This window comes from Stegostoma tigrinum, chromosome 13, assembly GCF_030684315.1.
Source record: "Stegostoma tigrinum isolate sSteTig4 chromosome 13, sSteTig4.hap1, whole genome shotgun sequence".
In the NCBI taxonomy this organism is placed as follows: Eukaryota; Metazoa; Chordata; class Chondrichthyes; order Orectolobiformes; family Stegostomatidae; genus Stegostoma; species Stegostoma tigrinum.
In genome coordinates, this window is record NC_081366.1 from 7,424,784 (window position 1) to 7,452,487 (window position 27,704).

The 27,704-nt window shown below is 41.4% G+C and overlaps 2 protein-coding genes across 2 annotated transcripts in view; both read right to left on the reverse strand.

The window, feature by feature from the left end:
- LOC132210462 (protocadherin Fat 3-like) overlaps window positions 1–17,819 on the reverse strand; it is a 118,108-nt gene extending 100,289 nt beyond the window's left edge. The window contains exon 1 of the mRNA XM_059650531.1: window positions 15,107–17,819. Coding sequence (XP_059506514.1) covers window positions 15,107–17,476 — 2,370 coding nt within the window. The 5' untranslated portion in view covers window positions 17,477–17,819. The remainder of the gene's footprint in view (window positions 1–15,106) is intronic.
- On the reverse strand, window positions 8,355–27,445 carry LOC125458409 (protocadherin-10-like). The gene is made up of 2 exons (XM_059650546.1): window positions 24,848–27,445; window positions 8,355–8,592 (listed from the first exon to the last, which is right to left on the reverse strand). Exon 1 carries the CDS (start codon window positions 27,252–27,254, stop codon window positions 24,867–24,869), a length of 2,388 nt encoding a protein of 795 aa, XP_059506529.1. The 5' UTR covers window positions 27,255–27,445; the 3' UTR covers window positions 8,355–8,592; window positions 24,848–24,866.
- Between the last annotated feature and the right edge of the window lie 259 nt (window positions 27,446–27,704).

Genomic DNA, 27,704 nt, shown 5'->3' on the forward strand with positions numbered 1-27,704 from the left:
GATCATTCAAATCTCTTCTTGTGTATAAGTGACCTGTTTAAGAAGGATAGGTTACAACTAAAATAGAAGGGGATGAATGTACTTTTGGGGAGATTTGCTAGAACTGCTTGGAGGATTTAAACGAGTAAGAGGAGGTTGAAGGACCCATGGAGATATTGAGAAAATTGATCAATCTGGGACTGGCACAGTTGGGAAATGGAGCAAGACAAATAGTCAAGGCATGCAGGGCAAGGTGGAGAAGGAGGTAGGACTGATCAATTACACTACATGTATTTCAATACAAGAGGCCTGAAAGGTAAGGTAGACAAACACAAAGCATGGTTGAGAGCATGGGACTGGATAACATTGTGATTACTGACATATGGCTCAAAGATGGATAGGAAAGGCAGTTTAATGCTCCAGGGTATAGTTGCTATCGGGAGGATTAGATTGGATTAGATTCCCTCTAGTGTGGAAACAGGACCTTCAGCCCAACAAGTCCACACCGCCCTTTGAAGCATCCCAGCCAGACACATTCCTCTATAACCCACACACCCCTGAACACTATGGACAATTTAGTATAGCCAATCCACCTAGCCTGCACATCTTTGGAATGCGGGAGGAAACTGGAGCACCCGGAGGAAACCCACACAGGCATGGTGCAAATGGGCAAACACCACAAAGGCAGTCACCCAAGGCTGGAATCGAACCTGGGTCCATGGTGCTGTGAGGCTGCAGTGCTAACCACTGAGCCACGGTGCCACCCGAGGATAGAAAAGGGGTGTGGCATTTTTGATTAGGGATAACATTACAGCTATACAAATGGATGATATTCCCAGGAGTATGTCCAGTTATTTGAGTGGAACTGCGAAATAAAAAAAAGGAAGATCACCTTGTGGGTATTGTATTATAGACACCCTGGTAGTAAGTCGGAAATTGAGAAGAAATTAGAAAGGAGACATCAGTTGTTTGTACAAATAATAGGTTAGTAATCGTAGTGAATTTTCACTTTCCAAACGTAAAGTGGGACAGCCATTGTTTTTAGAAATTGACCGGAGAGGAATCTATTAAGTGTCTACAACAAAGCTTTCTTTTTCAGTATGTGAATTCACCTACTACAGAAGGATGAAAACTTGGCTGACTCTGGGAAAATCAGGCAGGGCAAGACAAAGAGGTATCAGTTGGGGCCCACTTTGGGACCAGTGATCATAATTCTATTAGCTTTAAGATAGTGATGGGTAAAAATAGATCTGATCTAAAAGTTAAATTTCTACAGTGAAGGAAGCCCAGTTTTGTTGGTTTTAGGAAAAAACTTTCAAAAGTTGATGGGTGATTGATATTCAAAGGCAAAGGGATGGCTGGAAAATGAGATAACAAGAGTCCAGAGTAAGTATCTTCCCGTTAGGGTGAACACCAAGGTTCGTAGGTGTAGGGAACCCTGGGTGATGAAAGAAATTGAGGCTTTGGTCAAGGAAAAAAGTCACAAGTCAGGTACAGACAATACAGATTGAGTGAAGCCCTAGAATATATAAAGGTAACAGAAGTATCCTTAAGAGGGAAATCAGGAAAATAAAGGGAACATGAGATAGCTTTGGCAAACAGTGTTAAGGAGAATCCAAAGGGATTCTACAAGTACAGTAAGGACTAAAATGTAATGACGGGGAGAGAATAAGGCACGTTAAAGATCAACAAGGCCACCTATGTGTAGAACTATAGGAGATGGGTGAGATATTGAACAAGTGTTTTGCATCATTATTGACAGTGGAGCAAGAATAAGGAAGGTAGATAACATGGAACAAAGAACATAGAAAAGTACAGCACAGGACAGGCCCTTCAGCCGACGATGTTGTGCTGTGGATTAATCCTAATCCAAAAATAAAACAACCTAACCTACATTCCCCTCAATTCACTGCTGTCCATGTGCATGTCCAGCAGTCGCTTAAATGTCACTAATGACTCCGCTTCCACGACTACCACTGCTAAACTATTCCATGTGCTCACAACTCTCTGAGTGAAGAACCTCCCTCTGATGTCTCCTCTATACCTTCCTCCTAACACCTTAAAACTATGACCCCTCGTGGCAGTCAATCCTGCCCTGCGGAAAAGCCTCTGGCTATTGACTCTATCCATGCCTTTCATTACCTTGTACACCTCGATCAGGTCACCTCTCTTCCTCCTTCCCTCCAGAGAGAAAAGTCTGAGCTCAGTCAACCTCTCCTCATAAGACAAGACCTCCAGTCCATCCTGGTAAACTTCATTTGCACCCTCACCAAAGCCTCCACATCTTTCCTATAATAGGGCGACGAGAACTGGACACAATATTCCAAGTGTGGTCTCACGAGGGTTTTGTGGAGCTGCAGCAAAACCTCGCAGCTCTTAAACTCAACCCCCCTGTTAATGAAAGCCAAAACACTATATGCTTTCTTAACAACCTTATCCACTTGGGTGGCAACTTTGAGGGAGCCATGCACTTGAACACCAAGATCCCACTGTTCCTCCACACTGCCGAGAATCCTGCCTTTAATCCTGTATACAGCATTTAAGTTCAACTTCCCAAAATGCATCACTTCACATTTTGTGCTCCTGAGATGCTGCTGGGCCAGCTGTGTTCATCCAGCCTCACATTTTATTATCTTCATTTTGCATTTATCCAGGTTGAACTCCATCTGCCATTTCTCAGCCCAGCTTTGCATACTGTCAATGTCTCGCTGAAGCCTGCAATAGCCCTCAATACTATCAACGGCACCTCCAACCTTTGTGTAATCAGCAAACATACTAACGCACCCCTGAACCTCCTCATCCAAGTCATTTATAAAAACTACAAAGAGCAGAGGCCCAAGAACAGAACCCTGCGGGACACCACTCAGCACTGACCTCCAGGCAGAATACTTACCATCTACAACCACTCTCTGCCTCCTGTCAGCCAAACAATTCTGAATCCAAACAGCCAAATCACCCTGTATAACATACCTCAGGAACTTTATGAATGAGCCTGCTGTGCGGAACTCTATCAAATGCCTTGCTGAAGTCCATGTACACCACTTCCACTGCTCCTGACCCTCGTCAACCTGTCTCGTGACCTCCTCAAAGAACTCAGTAAGATTTGTGATGCATGACCTGCCCCTCATTTAGCTATACTGACTCCCTTTAATCACGCTATGCTTTTCCAAATAGTCATAAATCATATCCCTCAGAATTCTTTCTAAAACCTTGCTGACCAGAGACGTAAGACTGACTGGTCTGCTATTTCCAGGGATTTCCCAATTCCCTTTCTTGAAAAGAGGAACAACATTTGCCTCCCTCCAATCTTCCAGTACGTCTCCCATGGAGAGTGAGGAAGCAAAGATCTTCGCCAGCGGCTTAGCAACCTCCTTTCTCGCTTCACGGAGAAACCTAGGATAAATCTGGTCTGGCCTTGGGGACTTATCAATCTTAATGTTTGCCAAAATTTTCAGTACATCAACTTCCTCAATCTTGATCTGTTGAAGTCTGTTTCTCTGCTCCTCAAAGTTCTCATTCTCAACAAGGTCCATTTCCTTAGTGAAAACCAAAGTAAAAAACTCATTTAGGGCTTCTCCTATCTGCACAGACTCCACACACAAGTTCCCTACGCTATCCCTGATCGGCTCCATCTTCTCCCTGATCATTCTCTTACTCCTCACGTATGAGTAAAATGCCTTCGTGTTCTCTCTAATCCTTCCTTCCAAGCCTTTTTCGTGCTCCCTCCTGGCCCTCCTCAGTCCACCTTTGAGCTCCTTCTGAGCAAGCCTGTAATCCTCTAAAGCTGTGCTAGATACTTGCTTCCTCCACCTTATGTAAGCCGCCTTTTTCTTTTTGATGAGAAGCACCTCTGCTCCCATCATCCAAGGCTCCTTAATCTTACCCCTTCTTACCTGTCTCAGAGGAACAAATTTATGCATCACTCGCAACAACTGCTCCTTAAACAGTCTCCACATGTCTGCTGTGCCCTTTCTGTGGAACAATTGCTCCCAATCTGTATTCCCAAATCCTGACTGATAGCATCATAGTTTCCTTTTCCCCAGTTAAATATCTTCCCCTGGTAACTGCTCCTTTCCCTCTCCATTGCAATGATAAATGAGAGGCTGTTGTGGTCACTGTCGCCAATGTGTTCTCCCAATGCAAGATCTGACACCTGTCCTGGCTCATTGCCGAGCACCAAATCCAAAATGGCTTCTGCCCTCGTCGGCTTGTCTACATACTGAGTAAGGAATCCCTCCTCAACACACCTGACTCCATCCAAACAAACTGCACTAAGGAGGTTCCAATCAATATTGGGAAAGTTGAAGTTCTTCGATCTCCCTGCGGCTATTTGGGGGTCGGTAGAAAACTCCCAATGAGGTGACTGTTCCCTTGCTGTTCCTAACTCCCACCCATACTGACTCAGTCGACAAACCTTCCTCGGCAACCTTCATTTCTCTTGCCGTGATGCACTCTCTGATTAACAACGCTATGCCCCCTCCTCTTTTCCCCCTTCCCTGTTCTTTTTAAATGTTCTAAACCCTGGAACATCTAGCAACCATTCCTGCCCCTGTGAAACCCATGTCTCCGTTATGGCCACAACATCATAGTCCCAAGGACTGATCCATGTTCTCAGTTTGTCACTCTGATTTCTGACACTCCTTGAGTTAAAGCAGACACATTTTAATCGATCCCTTCATTCCATCACACGAAAAACCTTCCCAGTAGATTCGCTGCATCCTGCCACTGCCTCCTCTACTACTACGCCCCGTCCCCCCTCAGATGTGTAGCTCTGGTTCCCACCCCCCTGCCCAACTAGTTTAAACCCTCCCGAACCACTCGAGCAAATCTCCCACCCAGGACATTTGTGCCCCTCCAGTTCAGATGCAACCCGTCCTTCATGTACAGGCCCCACCTTCCCCAGAAGGCATCCCAATGGTCTAAGTATCTGAAGCCGTCCCTCCTGCACCAGCTGCGCAGCCACGTGTTAAGCTGCACTCACTGACTGTTCTCACCTCGCTATCTCGTGGCACCGGTAGCAAACCTGAGAACACTACTCTACGCATCCTACTCTTCAGCTTCCAACTGAGCTCTCTGTAGAACCTTTTCATGGGAGAATAAATAGAGACATCTTCAACAATGTCCATAGTCAAGGGTATCAAGGGTACTCTCAAACTCTGTGGGAAGCTAAGCACGTGATTGCTGAGCTGCTTGCTAAGATATTTGTACCATTAATAGTCACAGTTACAGGAATTGTCGAGGCTGGCTAATGTGATGCCACTATTTAAGAAATGTGGTAAAGATAAGCCAAGGAAATATATACCAGTGAGCCTGATATCAGTTGTGTGTAAGTTGTTGGAATGTATTCTGACAGACAGGAGTTACATCTATTTAGAAAGACAGGGACTGATTAGAATTCATCAAGATGCCTTTGTGTTTGGGAAACCATGTCTCACTAACTTAACTGAACTTTTTTTTGAAGAAGTAATGAAGAAGATTGATGAAGGCAGATAGGTAGCCGTGATCTACATGTACTTCAGCAAGGCGATTGACAAGGTGATGCTTTGTACGTTAATTAACAAGGTTAGATCGCAGGGAATAGATGAAGTGCCAGCAAAATGGATACAGAACTGGCACGAAGGTAGGAGATGGAGGGTGGTGGCAGAGGGTTGCATTTCAGACTGGAGGCCTGTGACCACAAGCCTTGAAGGCCTTGTGTGCCGCAAGGATTTTTGCAGGGTCTGCTTTTCGTCACTTACGCATGTTTATTAAGTTTGCAGATGACACCAAGATTGGTGGTGTAGGCAGAAATGAATAAGGTTACCTCAGAGCACAATGGGATCTTGACCAGATAGGCCAATAGGCCAAGAAGTGGTAAATGGCATTTAATTTTGATAAATGTGAGGCGCTGCATTTGAAAAGGCAATCAGGGCAAGACAAACACACTGAAATGTAAGACCCTGGGGTACTGGCTAAACCCACAATTAAGAATGCTGACACTTGTTCCGACTGCTCTAGTCATTACTTTACTTATCCACCACCGTTGTTCGTTGGATGTCTTGGAACTGTGGTGTTTAAATCTGATTCTGAAGTCATTTAGTCTTGTTTATCATTTGTTAATTATACGGTTGAGCATCAAATAGTTAGGGATTGTCGTTTCACCCGATGACCCCTCATTTTTAACCATGCCGTGTGTTCCTCTGGACACACACTCGTCATTGACCCATAGTTGGTGTGCTGGCTTGGTGGCAATGGTAAATTAGGGATATGCTGAGGCATGATCTTGCAAATTACATTTGAGTGCAATTATGTATATGTTGATTGCTCTCACCACTTCAATGTTGCCAATGTCTTGAACCAACAGATATGTTCCAAGGCTCTCCCATGCAATAGTGGTACAGGCGTGCAATACGGAGGAAAATATTCTCCAAGTGTAGATGAACTTAACCTATAAAAGTAAACTGGTACTTATTTCGACTGATATTGCCACAGGCAGGCGAATCTGCAGCATGCAGATTGATGATGACAATGTCAAGTATGACTATCTCTCCTGTAGGTCAATTCACTATCTGCCACAAACCCAGTTTTAGCAGTCTAGCAGTAAAGTCCATTAAGACTCGAATACCTTGTTGTGGAATGGTGCTGCCCTGCCAGTATTTGTGAGAGACACTAAACTCCCTAGCCATGAGTACGTTTCCCCCCCCAGCCACCCTCAGAGCTGCTTCTATGTAATGTTTAACATCGACAAGTTCTGATTCCTCAGCTGAGATTTGGGGAATGCGCAGTGATGGCATGTCACAATTAATAGAATATTTCCTTGCCCATGCTCAACATGATGCTGTGAAATTTCGTCAGGTCAGGAGTCAATAGTCAGGCCTTTCAGATCAATTCCCTCTCCTCTGTATACCTGTGTGCTGCCATGTCAATTGGGTCTGTCATGTCGATTCTGGTAAAGCCACACCACAAAAAAAATCGAGCAACATAACACCGCTGTTCAATACTGGAGGGAGACGAGAGGCATTGACTCACGTGAGTGCACCCAGCACCTGTCATCATGAAAACGTTACTGTCTAATATGATAAATGCAACAGCAGAATAGTTATAAATACAAGGTAAATTCCAGCAGAATCAATTGGGTTTCATAAGTGGCAATTCGTGAATGGCCTAACAAATCTATCACAATTCTTTGAGGAGGTAACAGGAAAGACAAATGAAATCTAGTGGATGTAATATATATAGATTTCTAAAGGCATTGGGTAAAGTACCCTACATTAAGTTGTTTAATATAATGATGTTAGTCATAGTACATGAACATGGCTTTCTAACAGAAGAAAAAGAGTAAGAATAAAAAGGGCATTTTCAGAACAAAACCAGCAAAACACAGAGGGCCCCAGGGATCCATGTTTGGGATAACATATATTTAAAATGCATATCAATGACAGAGGGGCTTGGAGGTGAGTGTACTGTAGTCACATTTCCAGAAGATGCATGTGTAGACGATAAGGCAAGTGGTAAGAATGGCACAAAGAGGCAGCATATGTTAACTGAGTGATCAAGAAATTGGCAGTTGGAATGTAATGGTGAAAACGTGAGGTCATTTCATTTAGCGGGAAAATAGAGGAGTTGAATATCATTTCAATAGACAGAAACTGCTGGAAGCTATAGAATAGAGGGATTGGGAGATCCTCAAGCGGGAATCAGATAAAGGTAATATCTAACCTCAAATGATAATGGGAAAGTCAATGGACTGCTGGTCTTTATTTCAAAGATATACAGTATGACAATTGGGATTCTTGGTAAAAGTCGGCACACCACATGTAGATTATTGAAAGCAATTTCGCCCCTTTCCCTAGAATATATATGCTGGCATTGGAAGCAGTCCAAATGAGGTTAAATAAAGTTCACTGTGTCTGGACGGATTTTCTTTTGCAGAAAGCTTCAATAAGATGTGTTTCTACTTTTTGAAGTCTAGAAAAATAAAAGGCAAATTAATGAACTATGTCGTATTCTTAGGAGTTTCATAGCATTGCTGCAAAGAGGTTGTCTCCTCTACTGGAAGAACCTTGTCCTTTTCATACCAGAAGGCATCGCCTCTAGAAGAATCTTGCTCTTTTCATACCAGAAGGCATAATCTTGGAGAAATGGGACGCCCATTTAAGACAGAGATGAGGGTGAATTTCTCCTCTCACAGGGAAATGGAATCTGTGCAAGTGGAAACTGAGTCTTTCAGAATATGCAACGCCTAAATTGAATTCTTCCTTGGAAGTTCTTTTTTAATGTTCACTGCTAACTTTTCACAACGTCAAAGTTTATTACCTATGTGCAATAAATGGAAGACAAAATCATATTTAGTACATTCTGTTTAATTGTCATAAATTACATTTTTTCAAAATTCATGGCCTTTTCAGTTACAGCTATTTCCTGAAAATTACCTAGGTTGTCAACGTGCCAAGATGGTAAGAACTGCTGATGCTGGAGTCAGATATAACATAGCGCGCAGCTGAAGGAACACTGTACCAAAGGATTAGGAAAGGGTCGGGACACTTCTTTAGACCCCTCTGATGCTGCCTGGCCTGCTGTCTTCCTCCAGTTCCACACTGTGTTGTTCATGTATAGGTTGTTTCGTCATTGAACCTGACATTTGAAAGAAAAACAGTAGTTTTACCAACAATGAGGGTTCAGTTATAAGTAGATGTGCCACGCACAGATACTGCTCAATCTAATGTATACACGCACTAAAGTACCATCATAACAGTGGATACAACAAAAGGTAGAGGAATATGAAGATATGTATTTACTTTTAAAATTGAATCAAACAAATGCCCAGTTTCATTCTTTCATCACTCAGGTATTGCAATGCGTTGTTATCACAAAAACAGTTTATTGAAGTGATAGAAGAGTTGTCTAGAAATACACCAAGTCTGGCAACATCAGTGGAGAGAGAAACAGAATTAAGTAGTCGAGCATGACATCTTCAAAACTGAAAAGTAGCTTGAAAATTCTGTTTTCGTTAAGCTAATGACAGAGGTGGCATGAGGTCAAAATAGAAGAGATGGTGTGTATTTTGTTTTATTCACTCACGAGATGTAGGCGTTTCTGACCTAGGCCAGTATTTATTGCCAACTCTAATTGCCCACAGTGAAGTTAACAGTCAAAATACATTGTTGTGGGTCTGCAGTCATATGTACTCCAGACCAGGTAAGGATGTCAGGTTACTTCCCTAACGAGCACGACTGAAGCAGATTTTTTTTATGAGAGTAGACAATGGATTCGTGGTCCCAATCAAACTCCCAATTCTAATTACTTTTTAACTTTAATTTCAAAATCTTCCAGGGCAGGTTGTGTACGCTGATCCCCAAAACAAAGGAATCTCTGGATTCACAGTCGAGTGATGATACAACGAAGCCATTGCCTTCAAGAGTAAAAGGCAAAGGTAATGAAGAGCATTATCAATGGATAATAGACATGGAAAATAAATGTGAAAGTTCGTTGTGAGAAGAAGAAAATGGGTCCACTGTGATGAAAGCCAAGCCAACAATACACAAACGAGACACATTCCAAGAACTGGGGATTTAGGAAATTGGCAGTACAGTTGTCATACACTGAAATATCCTGACGTGCGGAATTACCAGTACTAGAATCTGGCTATGTAAAGTAATGGACTATTGGATAAACCAGCAAATTGCTCGGTACTTGATGTATGAGCAAGATTCCAGAGACCTGGAGTAATGCAAAATTTTATGCTCGCACTTAAAAGGGGAATGTGGAAATAGGGCAGGGTTGATTAATTATGTCACTTACTAAAGCTACAACATGCTATTATCGAGCACAATAATAATTCCTACTTAATGAAGCATAATCTAACAAGAAACTGCCATCATTGATTATTCTAAAAGATAAATTTTGTCTTTTTTTTCCCATTCATTTGTGGGATGTGGGCGTCGCTGGCTGGCCAGCATTCCTTGCCCATGCCTAGTTACCCTTGAGAAGGTGGTGATGAGCAGCCTTCTTGAATCGCTGCAGTCCTCCTGCTGTGAGTTATGCACATGTTATTAGAGAGCGAATTCCAGGATATTGACCCAGCGACAGTGAAGGAATGGTGATATATTTCCAAGTCAGGTTGGTGAGTGACTTGGAGGGGAATTTGGAGGTGGCGCTGTTCCGACGTATCTGGTGCCCTTGTCCTTCTAGATGGAACTGGTCTCAATGGAAGAAGGTACTGTTTGAGGATTTTTGGTGAATTTCTGAATAAATAATATAAAATAATTAATATAAATAATTTCTGAATAAATTATTTGAGTGATAAAAATACTGCAGCATATACGGACATCCAACTTGCAAATGATAAGTTAATACATAGTGATTTATTCTGAAAATAGGAGAATAAGGATTAGGCTATCTTCTTTGCTAAAGAGTCAGAGCATAAAGTATTGATAATCGAAAATTAGTTTTTTCCTTTCATAGGTATCAACAAAGCCAAGAGTAGTAGCTATAATTGACAATAAATCACAGGTTTTATCACTTTATTCAAAATAATCGCAGCTGGGATATACAAATTTGATTCGGAATGTTGCAGATCGTGCATTATAGCAATGTAGTAAATGGTGTGGAGTCGAGTAACTGACATCAGTAGAATAAGACCAGACTGGGTAAAGTGTCAACGCATATCGATGCAATTAACTGTTGAATGGTTCACCTTATCAAAAAAACAAACTCAGAGATTGTATTTTAGAGCAGTAGCGAATAGAGGGAATTACGTTCCATAGACTTACAAAAGGCCTTTGATGAGGTGCCTCATGGGAGGCTGCTGTGCAAGGTGAGGGCCCATGGTGTTCGAGGTGAGCTACTGGCTTGGACTTCGGATTGGCTGTCTGACAGAAGGCAGAGGGTTGGGATAAAAGGCTCTTTTTTGGAATGGCAACAGGTGACAAGTGGTGCCCCACAAGGTTCAGTGTTGGGGCCGCAGCTGCTCACTTTATATATTAATGGTCTGGATGAAGGGACTGGGGGCATTCTGGCGAAGTTTGCCGATGCTATGAACATAGGTGGACAGGCAGGTAGTACTGAGGAGGTGGGGAGGCTGAAGAAAGAATTAGACAGTTTAGGAGAGTGGCCCAGGAAATGGCTGATGAAATTCAACGTGCGCACGTGCCAGGTCTTGCACTTTGGAAAAAAGAATACAGGCATGGACTATTTTCTAAACGGCGAGAAAATTCATAAAGCAGAAGTACAAAGGGATCTGGGAGTGTTGGTCGAGGATTTTCTAAAGGTTAACTTGCAGGTCGAGTCCGTGATTAAGAAGGCGAATGTAATGTCCTTTACCTCAAGAGGGTTGGAATATAAAAGCACTGATGTGCTTCTGAGACTTTATAAAGCTCTAGTTAGGCCACATTTAGAATACTGTGTCCAATTTTGGGCCCCCACACGTCAGGAAGGACATACTGGCGCTGGAACGTGTCCAGCGGAGATTCACACGGATGATCCCTGGAATGGTAGGTTTAGATTAGATTCCCTAGAGTGTGGAAACAGGCCCTTCGGCCCATCAAGTCCACACCGCCCCTTGAAGCATCCATCCAGCCCCATTCCCCCTATAGCCCACACACCTCTGAACACTACGGGCAATTTAGCAGGGCCGATCCACCCAGCCGGAGGAAACCCTCGCAGGCACGGGGAGAATGTGCAGACTCCGCACTGAGAGTTGCCTGAGGCTGGAATCGAACACGGGTCCCTCGTGCTGTGAGGTTGCAGTGCTAACCACTGAGCCACAGTGCTGCCACGGTAACGTGTGTTGAACGGCTGAGGATCCTGGGACTGTATTCATTCGAGTTTAGAATGTTGAGCGGAGATCTAATAGAAACTTACAAGATAATGTACGGCTTAGAAAGGGTGGACGCTGTGAAGTTGATTCCGATCGGCGGGGAGACTAGGACCCGTGGGCACAGCCTTAGAGTTAGACGGAATAAATTTAGAACGGAAATGACGAGACATTTCTTCAGCCAGAGAGTGGTGGGCCTGTGGAATCGCCATGGAGCGCAGTGGAGGTTGGGACGTTAAATATCTTCAAGGCAGAGATTGATAAATTCTTGATCTCACAAGGAATTAAGGGCCACGGGGAGAGTGCAGGGAAGTGGAGTTGAAATGCCCGTCAGCCATGTTTAAATGGCGGAGTGGACTCGATGAGCCGAATGGCCTTATAGATTTCTAAGTCTTACACGGTAGGAGGCGTTCTAATCACACAAGTGGGATATTTGGCTTTGCAAAGGAGTCCAAAAGAAAGAAAGGTGAGGTAACCATTTACTCAACCTTATTTAAGTTTCAACTAGAGTGACCAGTACATTTCTGAGCACTGTATTTTGGAATGTTTTCGGGATTGAAATCGTTATTTAATCATCATTTTCGGAGTTACAGCGAGTAACTCCACGACAGCAAGGTTTTACCTGCATTTTTGTTGTCTGCCGCTTCTGTTATAAACATACAAATATCCATCTTTCAGACTTACCCCCTCGTATTGTTTCCTTTCATCAGAGACAAGCTAAAACTTGCGAGCCGATATTTCCAAAAAGTACGTCTGCAGCAATATTCCCAACAAATGACCATGTTCCAATTCCTCGGGTGTCGAATGGTGAATTTATCCAGACACCTGATCAGACACACAAAGCAGGAAGACGAAATAGACCCCCCACATCGGGGCAGTCACCATTGTTCCACGCTAGAGTGCGCTGCAAAACCTCAAAATATCTTTAACAATAAATGAGAACCAGCATCTTGTGTAATTTATACATCCATATGCAAACATGGAACCTAGGAAAGCAAGATCGGGACTTCTGCAGATTTGCTGAGCATGGCCGCATCACATGAACGCAGACAGGATCTGCGTCTTTCCTTCTGTTCTTTCTTTCATAGGAGGAAAGGGGTAGATCCTTCGAAGTGTCACAGCTGTTTACTGGTAGACAGCAACACGAAGTGCCGCAATCAATAATTGCATCGGCTGTTCTTAAAGCCAGGCTATTCCAAATGCATTTCTAAGACAACCAACTGAAAATTAGAAGTCCGCCGAAGATATGAAATATCTTGTACCTCATAGACGTTGATAGCTTGCGTTTCAATAGTGTTTGTAAATATGTTAAAACAATGCACATCAAAATTTCCAGTGTACCTCAGCAAAGCATACTTGTATTGTCAACGAATTCTCATTTACCGATGATTAAAAACATATTTTGTGATCATGATAGACATGAGATAGCGATGTATGCTTCATTTTACAGAGTATTATTTTTGATTTTGCTAGCTTAATCTGATGATTACGGTTTTCATGTTGATCGGCTGAAAGCTATGGACTTTGGACGATATACAAGGTCTAAATAAATTCTTAAATATATTCCTACATATGTCTGGTTCATATTAAACATCACGAATTGTTCTATTAATTAACATGCTTCCGTGGAAAATGTTTTCACAGTTTTCAAAGTTATTTTGCATGAACTCAAACATCATATATGATTGTACTTTAAAGTTTTCGAGAAGATTGGTACCTCCGGTTGTGGATAAGGTTGTCGACGAGCTCACCGAGCCCGTGCGTTTCAGTATAAATGTTTCGTTACCCTGGTAGCACCGGCGCGCCGAGCATGTGGTATGCTGATGCAATGATAGAGCGTACTTTGTTAAAAAATACAGTTCACTTAAACCAAAAAGCTTCTTTTCAGATTAAAATACGTCCATGCTTACGCCATTGAAGTGGAAGTACTGTGAATGTCATCTATAATATCGCATTCCCCTTTCTATTTCTTGTTGAATATTCTATTGATATTTTATTGATCAGCAGCCTTCATCTGCTTAGATAGAACTCCAAATTTCCAGCGCCTAGGTTCCTTCGTCCTTAATTCGCAGCAGTTATTCTATCTATACATGCACATGGAATAACTGGGTTTTGCAAATGTCGTCTCGTTCGACTGGGGTTGTATCTTTATAATGAGGCACAGTGTCATGTGAGCTTCACGCGTCCCCTTTCAGGAGTATACAGATTTCAAGCTGTGATCAGCCTAACGATGTACTTTTATGGATATCTTGTCCATGCAGTTTCAGAAAGTGAATTCGGTTAATGTATGTTCAGACTGACAACTTATAACAAACAGTTTCTTTTTGAAAAGATTGAGTCTGACACAACGCTTTATTTTTTTTTAAAGGTACGTTGACGCCACGAGCTAGGGTGGAATCAGTTACCGATCCCTAATTGTCTAGAAGACAGCTAAGAGTCAGCATACAGGCCTGGAACTACAAGTAGACCACACAAGTTAAGGACGCCAGCGTTCTTTCCCTGAAGGACGTTAGTGAATCAACTGTTTTTCTCTGAACAAAAGTTGTCACATGGTCGCTATTAACTTCGCTTTTAGTTTTACTACACATTATTATTGAATTCAAAGCTCATTGTCTGCCATGTGGAATTCGAACTAGAGTCCCCAGAACAGTAGGGTGGTGCGGTACAATATTGGTGCAGTGGCATCCCACCTCAGCAACACTTCTCCTTATGATGTCGATTATATAACTTTTTTTAATGAATGGATGAGCAGATAATTTGTGAAGTTCTGGAGATAACAGCTTGACTGCGCTAATAATGTTACTGGAGGGTGATAGTCACATGTTTAATTCAGTGTGCTGACTACAAATGATGGGGGGAAAGCAAAAAATTCAGGGCAGCTTCATATTGGAAGCTTTTTCTTTATTCCATGAACCTTTGCATTCAACTGTGAAAGATTCCAGGTCCTGAAAATTTGCGTTCCCCTGCTTACTATAGTTGAAAAAGATGCAAAAAATGACACAGGGGAGAGAGAAAACACAGAGAGCCACATTAATACGCTATTCATCCAGACATAATTTGAAGTAAGGGGAAACCTGCGCCATGCCAACCATAATATATAATGTATTGTTCAGAACTTTTTTAAAATGCCAGGAATATTTTTCATCATATTCATATCGGACCAGTGGAACGACAGTGGTATTTTGGTCGATCATACCGTCTCCTGCCAAATGAGGATATAGTCAATTATGCGAAACATACTCGCTCAGCAAACACATAAAGAAAGACTATTTCTTCGAAGAGAATTACCTGTGCGCATGAATATAGTTGTTTGATTTAAATCATTGTTTTGGCGTTCTGGGTATTCACTTCGTTGAAGGGCAAAGTGGGGTGGACAGGTTTCAAATATAGAAAATCGCTCTTGGACGATTCTGGAGTTAAGCACACAGTATAGCCAAATTCTTCGCACTGACCAGGACCACCATAGCTTAAAGACTCGTTCCCCGCACGCATCGAGTTGGAGGTATCATTAGAGTTTCGCTGTCTGTAACAAGAAACTGGAGTGCGGTATTCCTCAGCAATATTACTCTTTTGCTTAAACTTCAGTACAACCAAGAAAACAATGACTGTAAGAAACACAAACGAAGTTGATCCCAAAATGATAATTAAATAGCGATTTAAGTTCGAAAAATAATCAGAATCTTTAACTTCAGAAACTCGTTCGGAAGATTTCTCTGTAACATTGGATGCGACTGTAAAAGAGATTGTGGCAGTACTGGATAGACACGGTTGCCCGTTGTCTTTTACCAAAACGATCAACTTTTCATTGGTGATATTTTGATCCCTAAAATGTTGAGTTGCTCTGAGTTGTCCGGACAGGGGATCCAGAGTAAACATACTCGGATGGGTCGCCTCCAACACTTGGTAGGAAAGCCGTGCATTTTGTCCAGAATCGGCATCAGTGGCGATTATCTTGGAAACTAGATATCCTGGATGAACTGACTGCGGTCTAATCTCCAATAATGCAGAACTGTTCCACATTAGGGGTGAGACAATAACCGGCGCATTGTCATTTTGGTCCAAGATAATAACATGCACCGCGGCAGTGCTGCTCAGTGCGGGTGATCCACCGTCCCGGGCTTGAACTTGGAACCGGAATTGTTTCAGTTCTTCATAGTCAAAGGAGCGAAGCGAGTAAATATTACCATTTTTGGAATTAAGAGTGACATATCCAGGATTCTTTGGCATATGATTTTCCACAATAGAATACGTCACTTCACCATTCTTGTTTATATCAGAATCTAAAGCGGTAACTGCAAATATAGAAGCACCAGGAGTGTTGTTCTCCATCAGATACACATTATATGACGGCTGTGTGAACTTCGGTGCCTGGTCGTTTATGTCCGAAACAGAGACCAAAATGCTCCTGTGCGTGGATAACGGGGGTGTGCCTCCGTCCCATGCTGAAATTGTAATGTTATACAGCGGGGTCGTTTCGCGATCAAGAACACCACTTGTGACTAATTTATAGTTGTTTTTCAAAGCCGTCTGAAGTTTAAATGGAATATTCTTTGGAACTTCACAGTAAATGTGACCATTTTGTCCTGAATCTAGGTCAGCTATATTGATTACAGCAATCACGGTTCCAATCTGCACATCTTCGGTTACTGTTCTAGATACAGACGTTACCTCTAACTCCGGTGCGTTATCATTCACATCTATTAGCTCGACTAGAACCTTGGCACGTCCTACCATATAGGAAGGAGCTTTATCCACTGCTTGTACATCAAGTTCATAAACACGAGATTCTTCAAAATCCAGTACTCCTTGAACTACAATTTCTCCCGTCACGGAATCTAATTTGAACAGTTTGCGATTTTTTTGGGAAACGTGTCTTGTGAAATGATATGTCAATTCGGCGTTGGTTCCTTCATCTATATCAACAGCGTTAATCTTTACCACTAGTGTACCCTGAGGCATGTTTTCAGCAATACTGCTCCTATATATCTCGTGATCAAAAACAGGTGCGTTATCGTTGCTGTCCAGTACTGTAATAACAATTCGAGCTGTACCAGATCTGTGAGGACTCCCCCCATCGATGGCCGTCAGGACGAGGTCATAGCGAGACTGTAGTTCACGATCCAATGGCTTCTCTAACAACAATTCAGCGCTTTTACTCCCATCACTTCTTGACTCGACTTCGAGGCTGAAGTGATCGTTTGGGCTAATATAGTAATTGTTGATTGTGTTTCTGCCCATGTCCGCATCATGCGCACTCTCGACCGGAAAGCGTGACCCTGGAGTAATTAATTCGCTGATCTCCAATGAAAATTCGTTCTTTTCAAAACTGGGTGAATTATCATTTATATCTATTACTTGAAGGACAGCGCGATGCATTTCCGACGGATTGTCGAGCGCTATTTCTAAAAAAAGTGAGCAAGCAAATGTTTGTCGACAAACCTGTTCCCTGTCAATTCTCTCGGCGATAATTAAAATCCCTTTCTCCAGATTTACCTCCACATATTTCTTTGCATTATCGGACACCACCCGAAGGTTACGACCTTTTAATTCCCAAACGTGCAATTTTAAATCATCCGCAATATTCCCGACAAAGGCTCCATGCTCCAGTTCCTCCGGAATCGAGTAGAAAATTTGTCCGAAAGCCAGGTCCAGCACACAAAGAAGGAAAATAAATGACGTTCCGCCCTTGTGCACATTCGCCATTGTTCTGAGCTGGATTTTGTTGTTAAAATAACGAGGTCCCTCCCAATCCTTTAAATAAACTGTATTACTACGATATAATTAGATAGATGATATTAAAGCGAGAAATAAAAGCACAAAACCTCAGCCGTATGTCTGAATATGGCGGTAGACCAAACACAGCATCTCTCTCTCCTTCTCTCCGTTCCTGTTCTGTGCTGCATTTATGGGGGAGGGGGTAGATCTCCTGCAACGTTTCAGCTCCTAATTGGTACACAGCGACGCAGGCAGCCTGGTGCAACAGTGGGATCAAATTATTCTTAAAGCTTGACTGTCAAAATAATATTCCCCTGATGGAAAACAACGAGAATTAACACTATGCAACTAAAATCTTTTGGTCGGCATAGGTAAGTGTAATTTTGTTTCTAGAAAAGATTTGTAAAAACGACATTTCAGTTTTGGACTGCTACATCAAGTAATTGGACAATTTGTCAGTTCACTATGACTGAGGATTTCGTGAGTTCATTGGCAGTATCCAACAGATAATAAACAGAAAAGCGTCAAACTAGAAACTTGTTTATTGCTATTCTGTAGAAGCAATCAGAACAATTCCACTTTCTCCCTCCAAAATGTCAAAACATCTTGTTTGAATTTTTGGCATTCCACATTGGATGCATTGAGCACAGTTATTTGGCCAAGTGGTGAAAATGCAAATGCTTTATATATGTATGTGTATGTAAATGTAAATCTGTATTTAACTTAGCAGTGTACATTTTTTTAAAACACCTTTTTTTTCTAGAATATGAAAAGAGCTCAACGACAGAGCCATGGATTCATGATCAATAATGGCAGAGAAGAAGGCAATTTATCCCAGAGATTCTAGGCTATCCCACCTGCAGCTCAATGCCCATTAGATTACAAATTTATTTCTCTCTGGTGCCCTCCAATTTGCTTAGCAAAAAAATTAATTGTTTCTGCTTGCATTGTGTAGGGAGTGCTAGGTGACTTCCATTTATCCATGTATAAAAGATGCAATTTTAATATTCTACCCGCATATTTGGGCCAACAATAGACCCATGCCCCGAAGTCGGCATGGCGGCTCAGTGGTTAGCACAACTACCTCACAGCACTGGCAACTTGTGTTTGCTTCCAGCCTTGGGCTGTATGTGGAGCTTGCACACACTCCCCTGTCTGCTTGGGTTCCCTTCGGGTGTTCTGGTTTCCTCCCCCACTTTCAAAGATGTGTAGGTTAGGTGCATTGGCCGTGCTAAATTGTCCATAGTGTTCAGGGATGTGTAGATGAGCTGGATTATAGGGGTGGAATGCTGTGAGGGACAGTGTGGGCATGTTGGGCCAAAGGGCCTGTTTCCACACTGTAGGAATATTATAATGATAGGCCCTTTTCATTAACAGTGATAGGGAGAGATGTCCTGGCCTATCCTACTCAAACTCCGGCATGATTGGTTGTAATTTTCTCAAAATCTCCCTTGTTCTCAGGACAGGAGCACCAAATAGTCCAGTCCAGCTCTGATTAAAATTCCACAGTCTTCTGCAATCTCTCAAATTCTCACTCTGCCTTCCTAAAATGTGATTGGCAGAACCTGGCATATTTCTGCTGTTCGAGCTTTATCAATGCCATCCATATGCTCTCTTTACTTCATGGATTCCAAGAAGCGATGAGATTCATTAAACATTGTCTCAATGCATCTTGTCACCTTCAAACATGAATTGCACAATATTTCTATACATTGCATTGGATTTGACATAAGCCTGCTCATTTGATAGCCTATTTATATCATGTTGCAAATGATGCATATTATCCTTAACGTTGGTCATGCCTCCATGTTTGACATAAATGACAAGTTGAATTTCTGATCTGCATTTAAAAACGTAAGAGATAAGAAATAAAGCACAGTTCCTGCACTTGTTTGTTGGCAAAATTGCTTATCTCCTTCCAGATGGAAAACTACCAATTACTGTGGGTTTTTTCCACATTTTTTCATACAGCTTCTCATCCAACTGGACTGCAGTCCTTCAGTTCTATTACCTCAAGTTTGGTCATGATTCTTGCTGTCAAATGCTTCTTTAACATACGTGTAGAGAACGTCCAATTGAGCAGCAGAGAACAGCGTTTTCTATGGTTTGACTGATGCATTAAATAAAGTAAGTTAGCATGAGAAACCTTTTACAATCATGTGCAGATTCCTTAATTACATCAGACTCTGCAAAGTTTCTGTTTTGTTCCCCTGAATATTGTTCACAATACCATTCCCACTATGTAAGTTAAACTATCTATCTGTTATTGCTAGAATTGCCCTTACATCCCTTCTCGACAAGGCCACATTTGACACACTGCAAACGCTCTTGTATTTTCCCCATGGACAAGGAGGGGATGGGAGATTATGAAAATCTCTCTAATTACCTCCAACTTCACTTCCTTCAGAAACTTGGATTTCAAGCCATATGAATTTGATGAGTTACCTATCCTAAGAACAGCCAGCTTTTCAAGTACTTCCTGTCTTTAATTTTCACTCTATCCATTGTCTCTGCGTGGACACACTTCTGCAGTCATTTTGTCAGATTTCTCTTGGCACAGTTCGAAGTCTAATTTCAAAGATCGCATCTGACTTTCCTCATTGAGCATAAAACATACTGATCAAACGTTCTCCAGAACTCATTTCTGAAATGTGATTCCTTCATTCCTTTCACTCTAACATTATCCCAAGTAATTCTAATATAATTAAAGTCTCCTTTGCCCTACCCTACGTCAAGTAGCACTGCTGCATAGGGAAAGATTGTGTACATAGATGGTTTGTGTAAGAATTTAGAGTTATTCTTATTATTCATTCATTGGATGAGGACATCACTGGCTACGCAGCATTTATTGCCCATCTCTAATTGCCCAGAAGGCAGTTAAAAGCCAACCTCATTGCTGTGGGTCTGGAGTCACATGTAGGCCAGAGCAAGTAAGGATAGCAATTTCTTTTCCTGAAGGACATTAGTGAACCAGATGGGTTCCTCCAACAATTGACAATAGATTCATGGTCGTCATTAGACTCTTAATTGCAGATATTTATTTACTTCAAATTCGACTATCTGCCGTGGCAGGATCCAAACATGCACACCCAGAACATTATCTGGGTCTCTGGATTAATAGTCCAGCAATAACACCATTAGGCGATTACCTCCCCATTAGATAGATAGATACATAGATACATACAGGTATACATCGAGACTTTTGTTTTTGACCAACCATTTGATGTAATTTTTTTTCACAGACCAGGAACATAGAAATTTGAAGTGTTTGAGGTTTTTCCTCAGCACTGAAAAGCATATAAAATGATTGATTTAGTTATTAAAACTGCATTGAAAACAATCAAAATTATCAGGATTTTACATCTATTCTTGAGCAATTGTACGGAACCATCGGTAGCTTGATCAGTTTGCTCAACCATGTAAACTTCCAATGAAATTAGCAAAGACGTTCCAGAAACTACTCATGCAAATCCATACACAACTTTCAACATTTACAGCCTTCTCCATCTATCCTTATTAAACTTTTTTTCTCAAGTCACCTAGCATTGCATCCTTATTGGTTAAACTGTCTTTCGTCCTAAATACATCAAGATTATATTAAAGAGATTACATTCTACATGCTCCGGTATCTATAATATGTTTATCTTCACTCAGTCTATTACTTTCTTCAAATCTCTCATTACTCTAACAGTTCTCACCTCCTCCCCCTTAAATCCAAGCACTGTAAACATGGGCATCAAGAACAGCTAAAATCATAAAATCTGGCCAGAAAATGTGAAGAAAATATAGACAATGATTTCCAACAACAAAATTGCTCAGTTTTTGAAGGTCTTCCGGAATTCAACTTATATTATCTACGTTTTTTACAGTAACTATCCTTCTTAGGCCATTCTCCCTCTCCTGTTCGCCAATCTATCATTCTCCTCTCTCAAGATACTCCTAAACATCTTCCACTTTTTATAAAGCATTTGGTCATCTTTACTAAGTTCTCAGCCTATGGCTGGTACAGAAAATGACCATCAATATCTTTTTTATTGATAAAATCTTTTTTTAAAGTTGTTGGAATAATAACTGAAAAGTATTACATTTTGCATTGATTTAGTGGTGGTGGTGGTGTTGTAAAATCGTATCATTTTTAGCCAAAATCTGAGGGTCGTGCATGACCAATCCTGGGTATGCCTGCCCTCTGATTGGACTGACCAATTTTTTTAAAAACTGGAAGAAAATGACTCTGGGATTCTTAAACTTTGGCTCTTCTTTCAGCGTCATGGTATAAGGTCAGCAGTGGGCAGTAAAAAAAAACTTACTGTGTTTCAAATTTCCACCTATTCCCTTCCCTGTTCTGGGGATTCAAAAACCCTGCATGTTTGACATCATTTACCACAAGTGGGAGGGTATTGCGTATAGCTCTTGTAGTATGCATAAATATTTTACGTTTGAGCATAGAGTGGTTGATCAGAAAGTTTGTAGATGATATGAAATTCATGGGATGGTAATTAGCGAGGAGAATAGCTGTGGATTTCAGAATGATGAAAATGGCCTGATCAGATGGGCTCATCAGTGACAAATGGAAATCAATCCTGGCAATTGTGAAGTGATGCATTTGAAGGGCCACAGGGCAATGGAATACATTATGAACGAAAGGACCTTGTGAAGTATGGATGATCAGACGAACTTGGTTTGCATACCCACCAGTCCCGTAAAGAAGAGAAAGAGGTACAGAAAGTGCTTAAGAAGGCATATGGGACATACTTTGTTAGCCAAGGCAAAGAGATTATGACAGGTGTTTCGGAAGATTATGCAGTAATTATGTAAAACGTTGATTAGATCACTGCTGCAGTACAGTGTGCAGTTCTGGAATTCACATTTCAGGAGGGATGTGAATGCACTGGAAAGGGTGTAAAGAAGATTTATCAGGATTTTTTTCTAGGCTGGAGAGTTTTGGTCATGGTGAGATGTTGGATAGATTCGAATTGTTCTCCTTGGAGCAGAGAAAACTGAGGGGAAACATGACTGACATGTATAAAATTATGAGGGACATAGATAAGGCAGACAGGACTTTTTACTTAGAGGTTGGTGGGATTATGGAACACACTGTCTGTCAGAGTGCTGGAGACAGAAGCCCTCATAACATTTAATAAGCATTTAGATGCAGACGTACAAGTATAAGGTTACAGGCCGAGTGCTGGAAATTGAGATTAGAATAATAAAATGCTTGTCTCCAACTGATACTCTATCAATGAACTGAAAGACCGTTTTACCGTGCTGTCAAGCTCTTATTTCCCAAAAAGAAGAAAGTAAATGTCATTGAGGGCACATGATGGATTCTGGTTGGGAACTTCAATATTAATTGCTAAGAATCATTGATAGAATCACTATTGATAGGACGGCCAAATATTGAAGGGCATAATACCAGACTGGGTCTATGATAGGAGGCAAGAAGCCTAAAACTGAAGAAAATCTTACTATTAATGAAGGGTCAGCTCATGACTGTGGTAGTAGGAGTGACCATTGCTCAATCCAAATGCACACAAAAACCTCCAGTACACTAAAGACGCGTTGAAGCATGTTCTGTAGTACTTCAAAAGTTTTGGATTGGGTTTATCCAGCACAGAAACTGGATGTACATAATGTGCTGTGGAACATCAGTTGCAGCAAAATTGTATTGCACCACAACATGTAAGCTCATGGCCTATCTAACTGTTACTGTACCATTACCATCATGTAACAAGACCCGGGCATTGATTAAAATAAGGAGAGAAAATTATTTAAGAAAAACTATTACATGCAATGACACGCAATGCATTAACTTGGTGAAGTAACAGAAAATGATGGCATGAACAATAAGCTGTATGAGCATTACGCATTACACAAATGTGCACTACAGCACAATCAACAGTTCACTAAAAGCTTTAGAGTACTGACCCATCTAGTCCCACTTCATAAGAAGTTATATGAGTCAGCTCTCTGATTATTTCCACCACCAATACTGCCCAGGGCAGAAAAAGCAAGTTGAAATGTTTGTAATAATCTTCAACCCAGAAGTTATGACCCATTCTGGCTTTCCCCTGAGGTCCTGACAATTATCCGGTCAGTTTTCAGTAATTTAGACTCATTCCACCTGATAACAAGAAACAATTGCAAATAGAGGGTAGAGAAAATAGATACACCATTGGGAAAACTCTCCACTAGTTGGAGGAAGGGGAAAGTTTATGATTTTAAGGCCAATAATATCATCTCCAGTACATCACTGTATGAGTTTCGGTCATCTTCGTATACTTCATGAATAAGCTTCTTTCCATCATTAGAATAAAATTTGGGACATTTACAACAAGTTGCACAGTGTTCAGTTCCATTCATTACTTCTCACACAATGCAAAATCCGTGTCCACGTGCACCAAGAACGGTGCAATATTCAACCCTGAGTTCTTAAGTAACAAATAACATCCACACAACACAATTGCTCATCAATGACCATCTCCAATAAGAAAGGATCTCTACTCTTCCTCTTGATATTCAACAACATTATGAAGTCTGAATTCCCTCCCTTCATAACTTGGGTGAATACCAAGGGCCAAATCAATAAACAAGCCATTCACATTAATTCAGTCATTAGGGCTTCCTAGTTGACGTTATACTGTATTTTTTTTTATTCTGTCCAAACTCTTATTTTAGCAATATTGGTTGTTGGGAGATTTGCATGTGCATACTGATGTATACATTGGAACGCAATGTCTGGATTATACAACTATAAGGCTGTCATTGTTACTGAAGGGTATTAAATCAGTTTTCCCTTATGAGTCGTGTTTAGCCAATTTGTCCAAAAATAGATTACTTAAGACAGCAGAAGCAAATATAGATAACATTAAGCAGACTTGTCGCTGTATTATTTGTGGAAATATGCACCATTTTAAGGAGATTGTTTACTTCAGAACAATCAGTGTTGTTGCAACTTGTAAGGGTAAATACTTCAATTCACCTTGAATTCTTTAAAACGTTTTACATCCATGAAACGTCGTAATTATTGAAGAATGCGTCCAAGGCATGAAATTATGCTCTATGGCAGTAACAATTTGAATATACATGCAATAGCTTATCCAACAGTGCAACCCAGATGGAAATGACTGAAGCATAAATTTAAACCGATGTCAGAATTCATGCCAATGTTTATACCAAATGTACTGCCAACGATTGTCAAAAAAAATGTGGAATATTCAGTATCATAAACATGCGGGGCATGGGATAACGTGAAATGGATTCAGCTTGTCAAACCTCTATGCCGAAGGAAAAATTAATTACATGTGCAAAACCTATCTCATTTTCCAAAACTTAATGTATATTCGACATCAGTTTGATTACCGAAAGCTTGCTGTCTAAATTAATTCATCACATTGGCGCCCCGGACATTCGCTTCTTTGAATGGCATGGTCGGATGATAGGGCTTCAGAAACAGAAAGTCACTTTTCGATGATTCTGGAGATAAACAGATGGTGTAATGGTAACCTTCATTTTGAACAGGCCCAGCATAATTTAATCGCTCGTTTGGAGAAGGTCTATGATAAGAACTACCATTCCAGCTGCTACTCCTGTGACAAAGTTCGCTGGAGTTACATGTTTCAGCAATACTGCCGTCTTGTCTAAACTTCAAGATGACGAGAACAATTATGGCAACAAGAAACAGAAACGATGTCGATCCTAAAATAATAATTAAGTAACGATTAGGTACCGAAAAATATTCTGATAATCTCGGTTTGTCACTGGGTTCCGATGATTTGTCAGTAACATTGGCTCCGATTATAAAGGAGATCGTGGCGGTGCTGGAGAGACTTGGCTGTCCATTGTCCTTCACAAGGATAATTAGCCTTTCTGCAACGATTTCGTGTTCTCTGATATTTTGTGTTGCTCTAATTTCACCAGATAGATGACCCACAGTAAATATTCTGGAATCAGTGCCCTCCAACACTTGGTAGGATAGTCGTGCATTTTGTCCGGAATCGGCATCAGTGGCGATTATTTTGCTTACGAGGGACCCTGGATGTACCACCTGCGACTTAATCTCCAATAATGCTGAACTGTTCCACATTAGGGGTGAGGTAATAACTGGTGCGTTGTCATTTTGATCCAAGATTATAACATTCACGGTGGCAGTGCTACTCCGTGAGGGCGATCCCGCGTCCTGGGCTTCAACTTGGATCTGGAAATGTTTCAATCGCTCATAGTCAAAGGAGCGAAGTGAGTAAATATTACCATTTTTGGAGTTAATTGTGACATATCCAGGACCCTTTTGCATACGATTCTCCGAAATAGAATACGCCACGTCACCATTCTTGTCTGAATCAGAATCAAAAGCGGTAACTGCAAATATAGAAGCACCAGGAGCGTTGTTCTCCATCAGATAAGCGTTATATGACGATTGTGTGAACCTCGGTGCATTGTCATTGATGTCAGAAAGCTCAATCAGAATAGTTCTATGGGCTGAAAGCGTGGGCGTACCCTCGTCCCAGGCTGAGAGAGAGATGTTGTAGAATGACACTGTTTCTCGATCCAGAATATTGCGTGTTAACAATTCAAATTTATTCCTTGAAGACTTTTGCAGTTTAAATGGGCCATCCCTAAGAACTTGACAATGAACTTGTCCGTTTTGCTCCGAATCTAAATCTGTAACGGTGACGACAGCTATCACCGTCCCGGGTGCAGTATCCTCAGAGACCGTGCTGGATACCGACGTTACGTCTATCACGGGAAAATTGTCATTAAGGTCAAGTAGATGAACCATAACTTTGGCATGCCCTGCCAATCCAGGTACAGCGCTATCCACAGCTTGTACATCCAGTTCATAAACAGTTGTTTCTTCAAAATCTAGTACCCCTTCAACTCGAATCTCTCCATTGTTCGGTTCTAATGTGAACAACTCGCGAATCCTTTCGGAAACGTGATGTGTAAAAGAATATGTTACCTCAGCGTTCGTACCCTCATCCAAATCGACCGCGCTGATTGTTGCCACCAAGGTACCTTTAGCGCTGTTTTCTGCTAGAGTCGACTTGTATATTTCACGATCGAATAAAGGTGCATTGTCATTGATATCCACGACCATAATAGTCAGTCGAGCCGTGCCAGATCTGGGAGGAATTCCACCGTCGAAAGCTGTCAGTGTAAGATGAAAGGTAGATTGCTGTTCACGGTCTAATGACTTGTCTAATATCAACTCAGCACTCCTACTCCCATCACTTCTGATCTGCACTTTAATATAGAAATGGTCATTTGGACTGATCTGATAAGTGCTGATCGCGTTTGTCCCTACGTCCGGGTCGTGCGCGCTCTCGAGAGGAAAGCGCGCCCCTGGTGCAATTAGCTCACTGATTTGCAAAGAAAATTCGGCTTTGGAAAATTGCGGTGAATTATCATTAACGTCTAGTATCTCCACTACAACTCGATGCATTTCTAACGGATTATCTAGCGCTATTTCAAAAGAAAGAGAACAGGTAGAGCTCTGCCTACAAATCTGTTCTCTGTCGATTCTTTCATTAACAAATAAAATCCCATCTTCCAGATTTACCTCAATATATTTTTTTCTCTCACTGGTCACAAGCCGACATTTATGAACTGACAATTCCCAAGCTTCGCGTTTTAAATCCTCCGTGATCTTCCCAACAAAGGCCCCGCGCTCCAGTTCCTCGGGGATCATGTAGCGAATCTGTCCCCTAACCAGGTCCAACACGCAAAGCAGGCAAATAAAGGACATTCCGCCCTTCCGCGTATTCGCCATTGTTCTGTGTTGGATTTTGCGATTTAAAAATCGAAATCTCTGCCCAGCGAAGAGATAACCAGGAACGTGGTTCTACAGTGAAGACAGTCGCTGATACTAAACCGAAAAATGCGAATAATTGGCCAGATTTGTATCGCTGAAAATAAGCGCAAATACGATCACAGCATCTGTTTTTCACTCGTTCTCCTTCTCTTCTTCGACTGTGTTTGCGTTTCTCTGAATGGGAGGGCCCGATCTCTTGCAGTGCCCGGACACCTAATTGGTAGACAGCGACGCAAACAGTTTTAACCAATAACTGCAATGAGGTTCCTTAAAGCTGGACAGTTTCGGAATAATTTATAGTTGAGAAAATATTTAACATCATGAGACCAAAATCTTTAGATACGTATTGATTGAGTCACTCTGTTCGTTCAAAAAAATCTGTACGTTTGTTTTATTTTCCAGTATGCT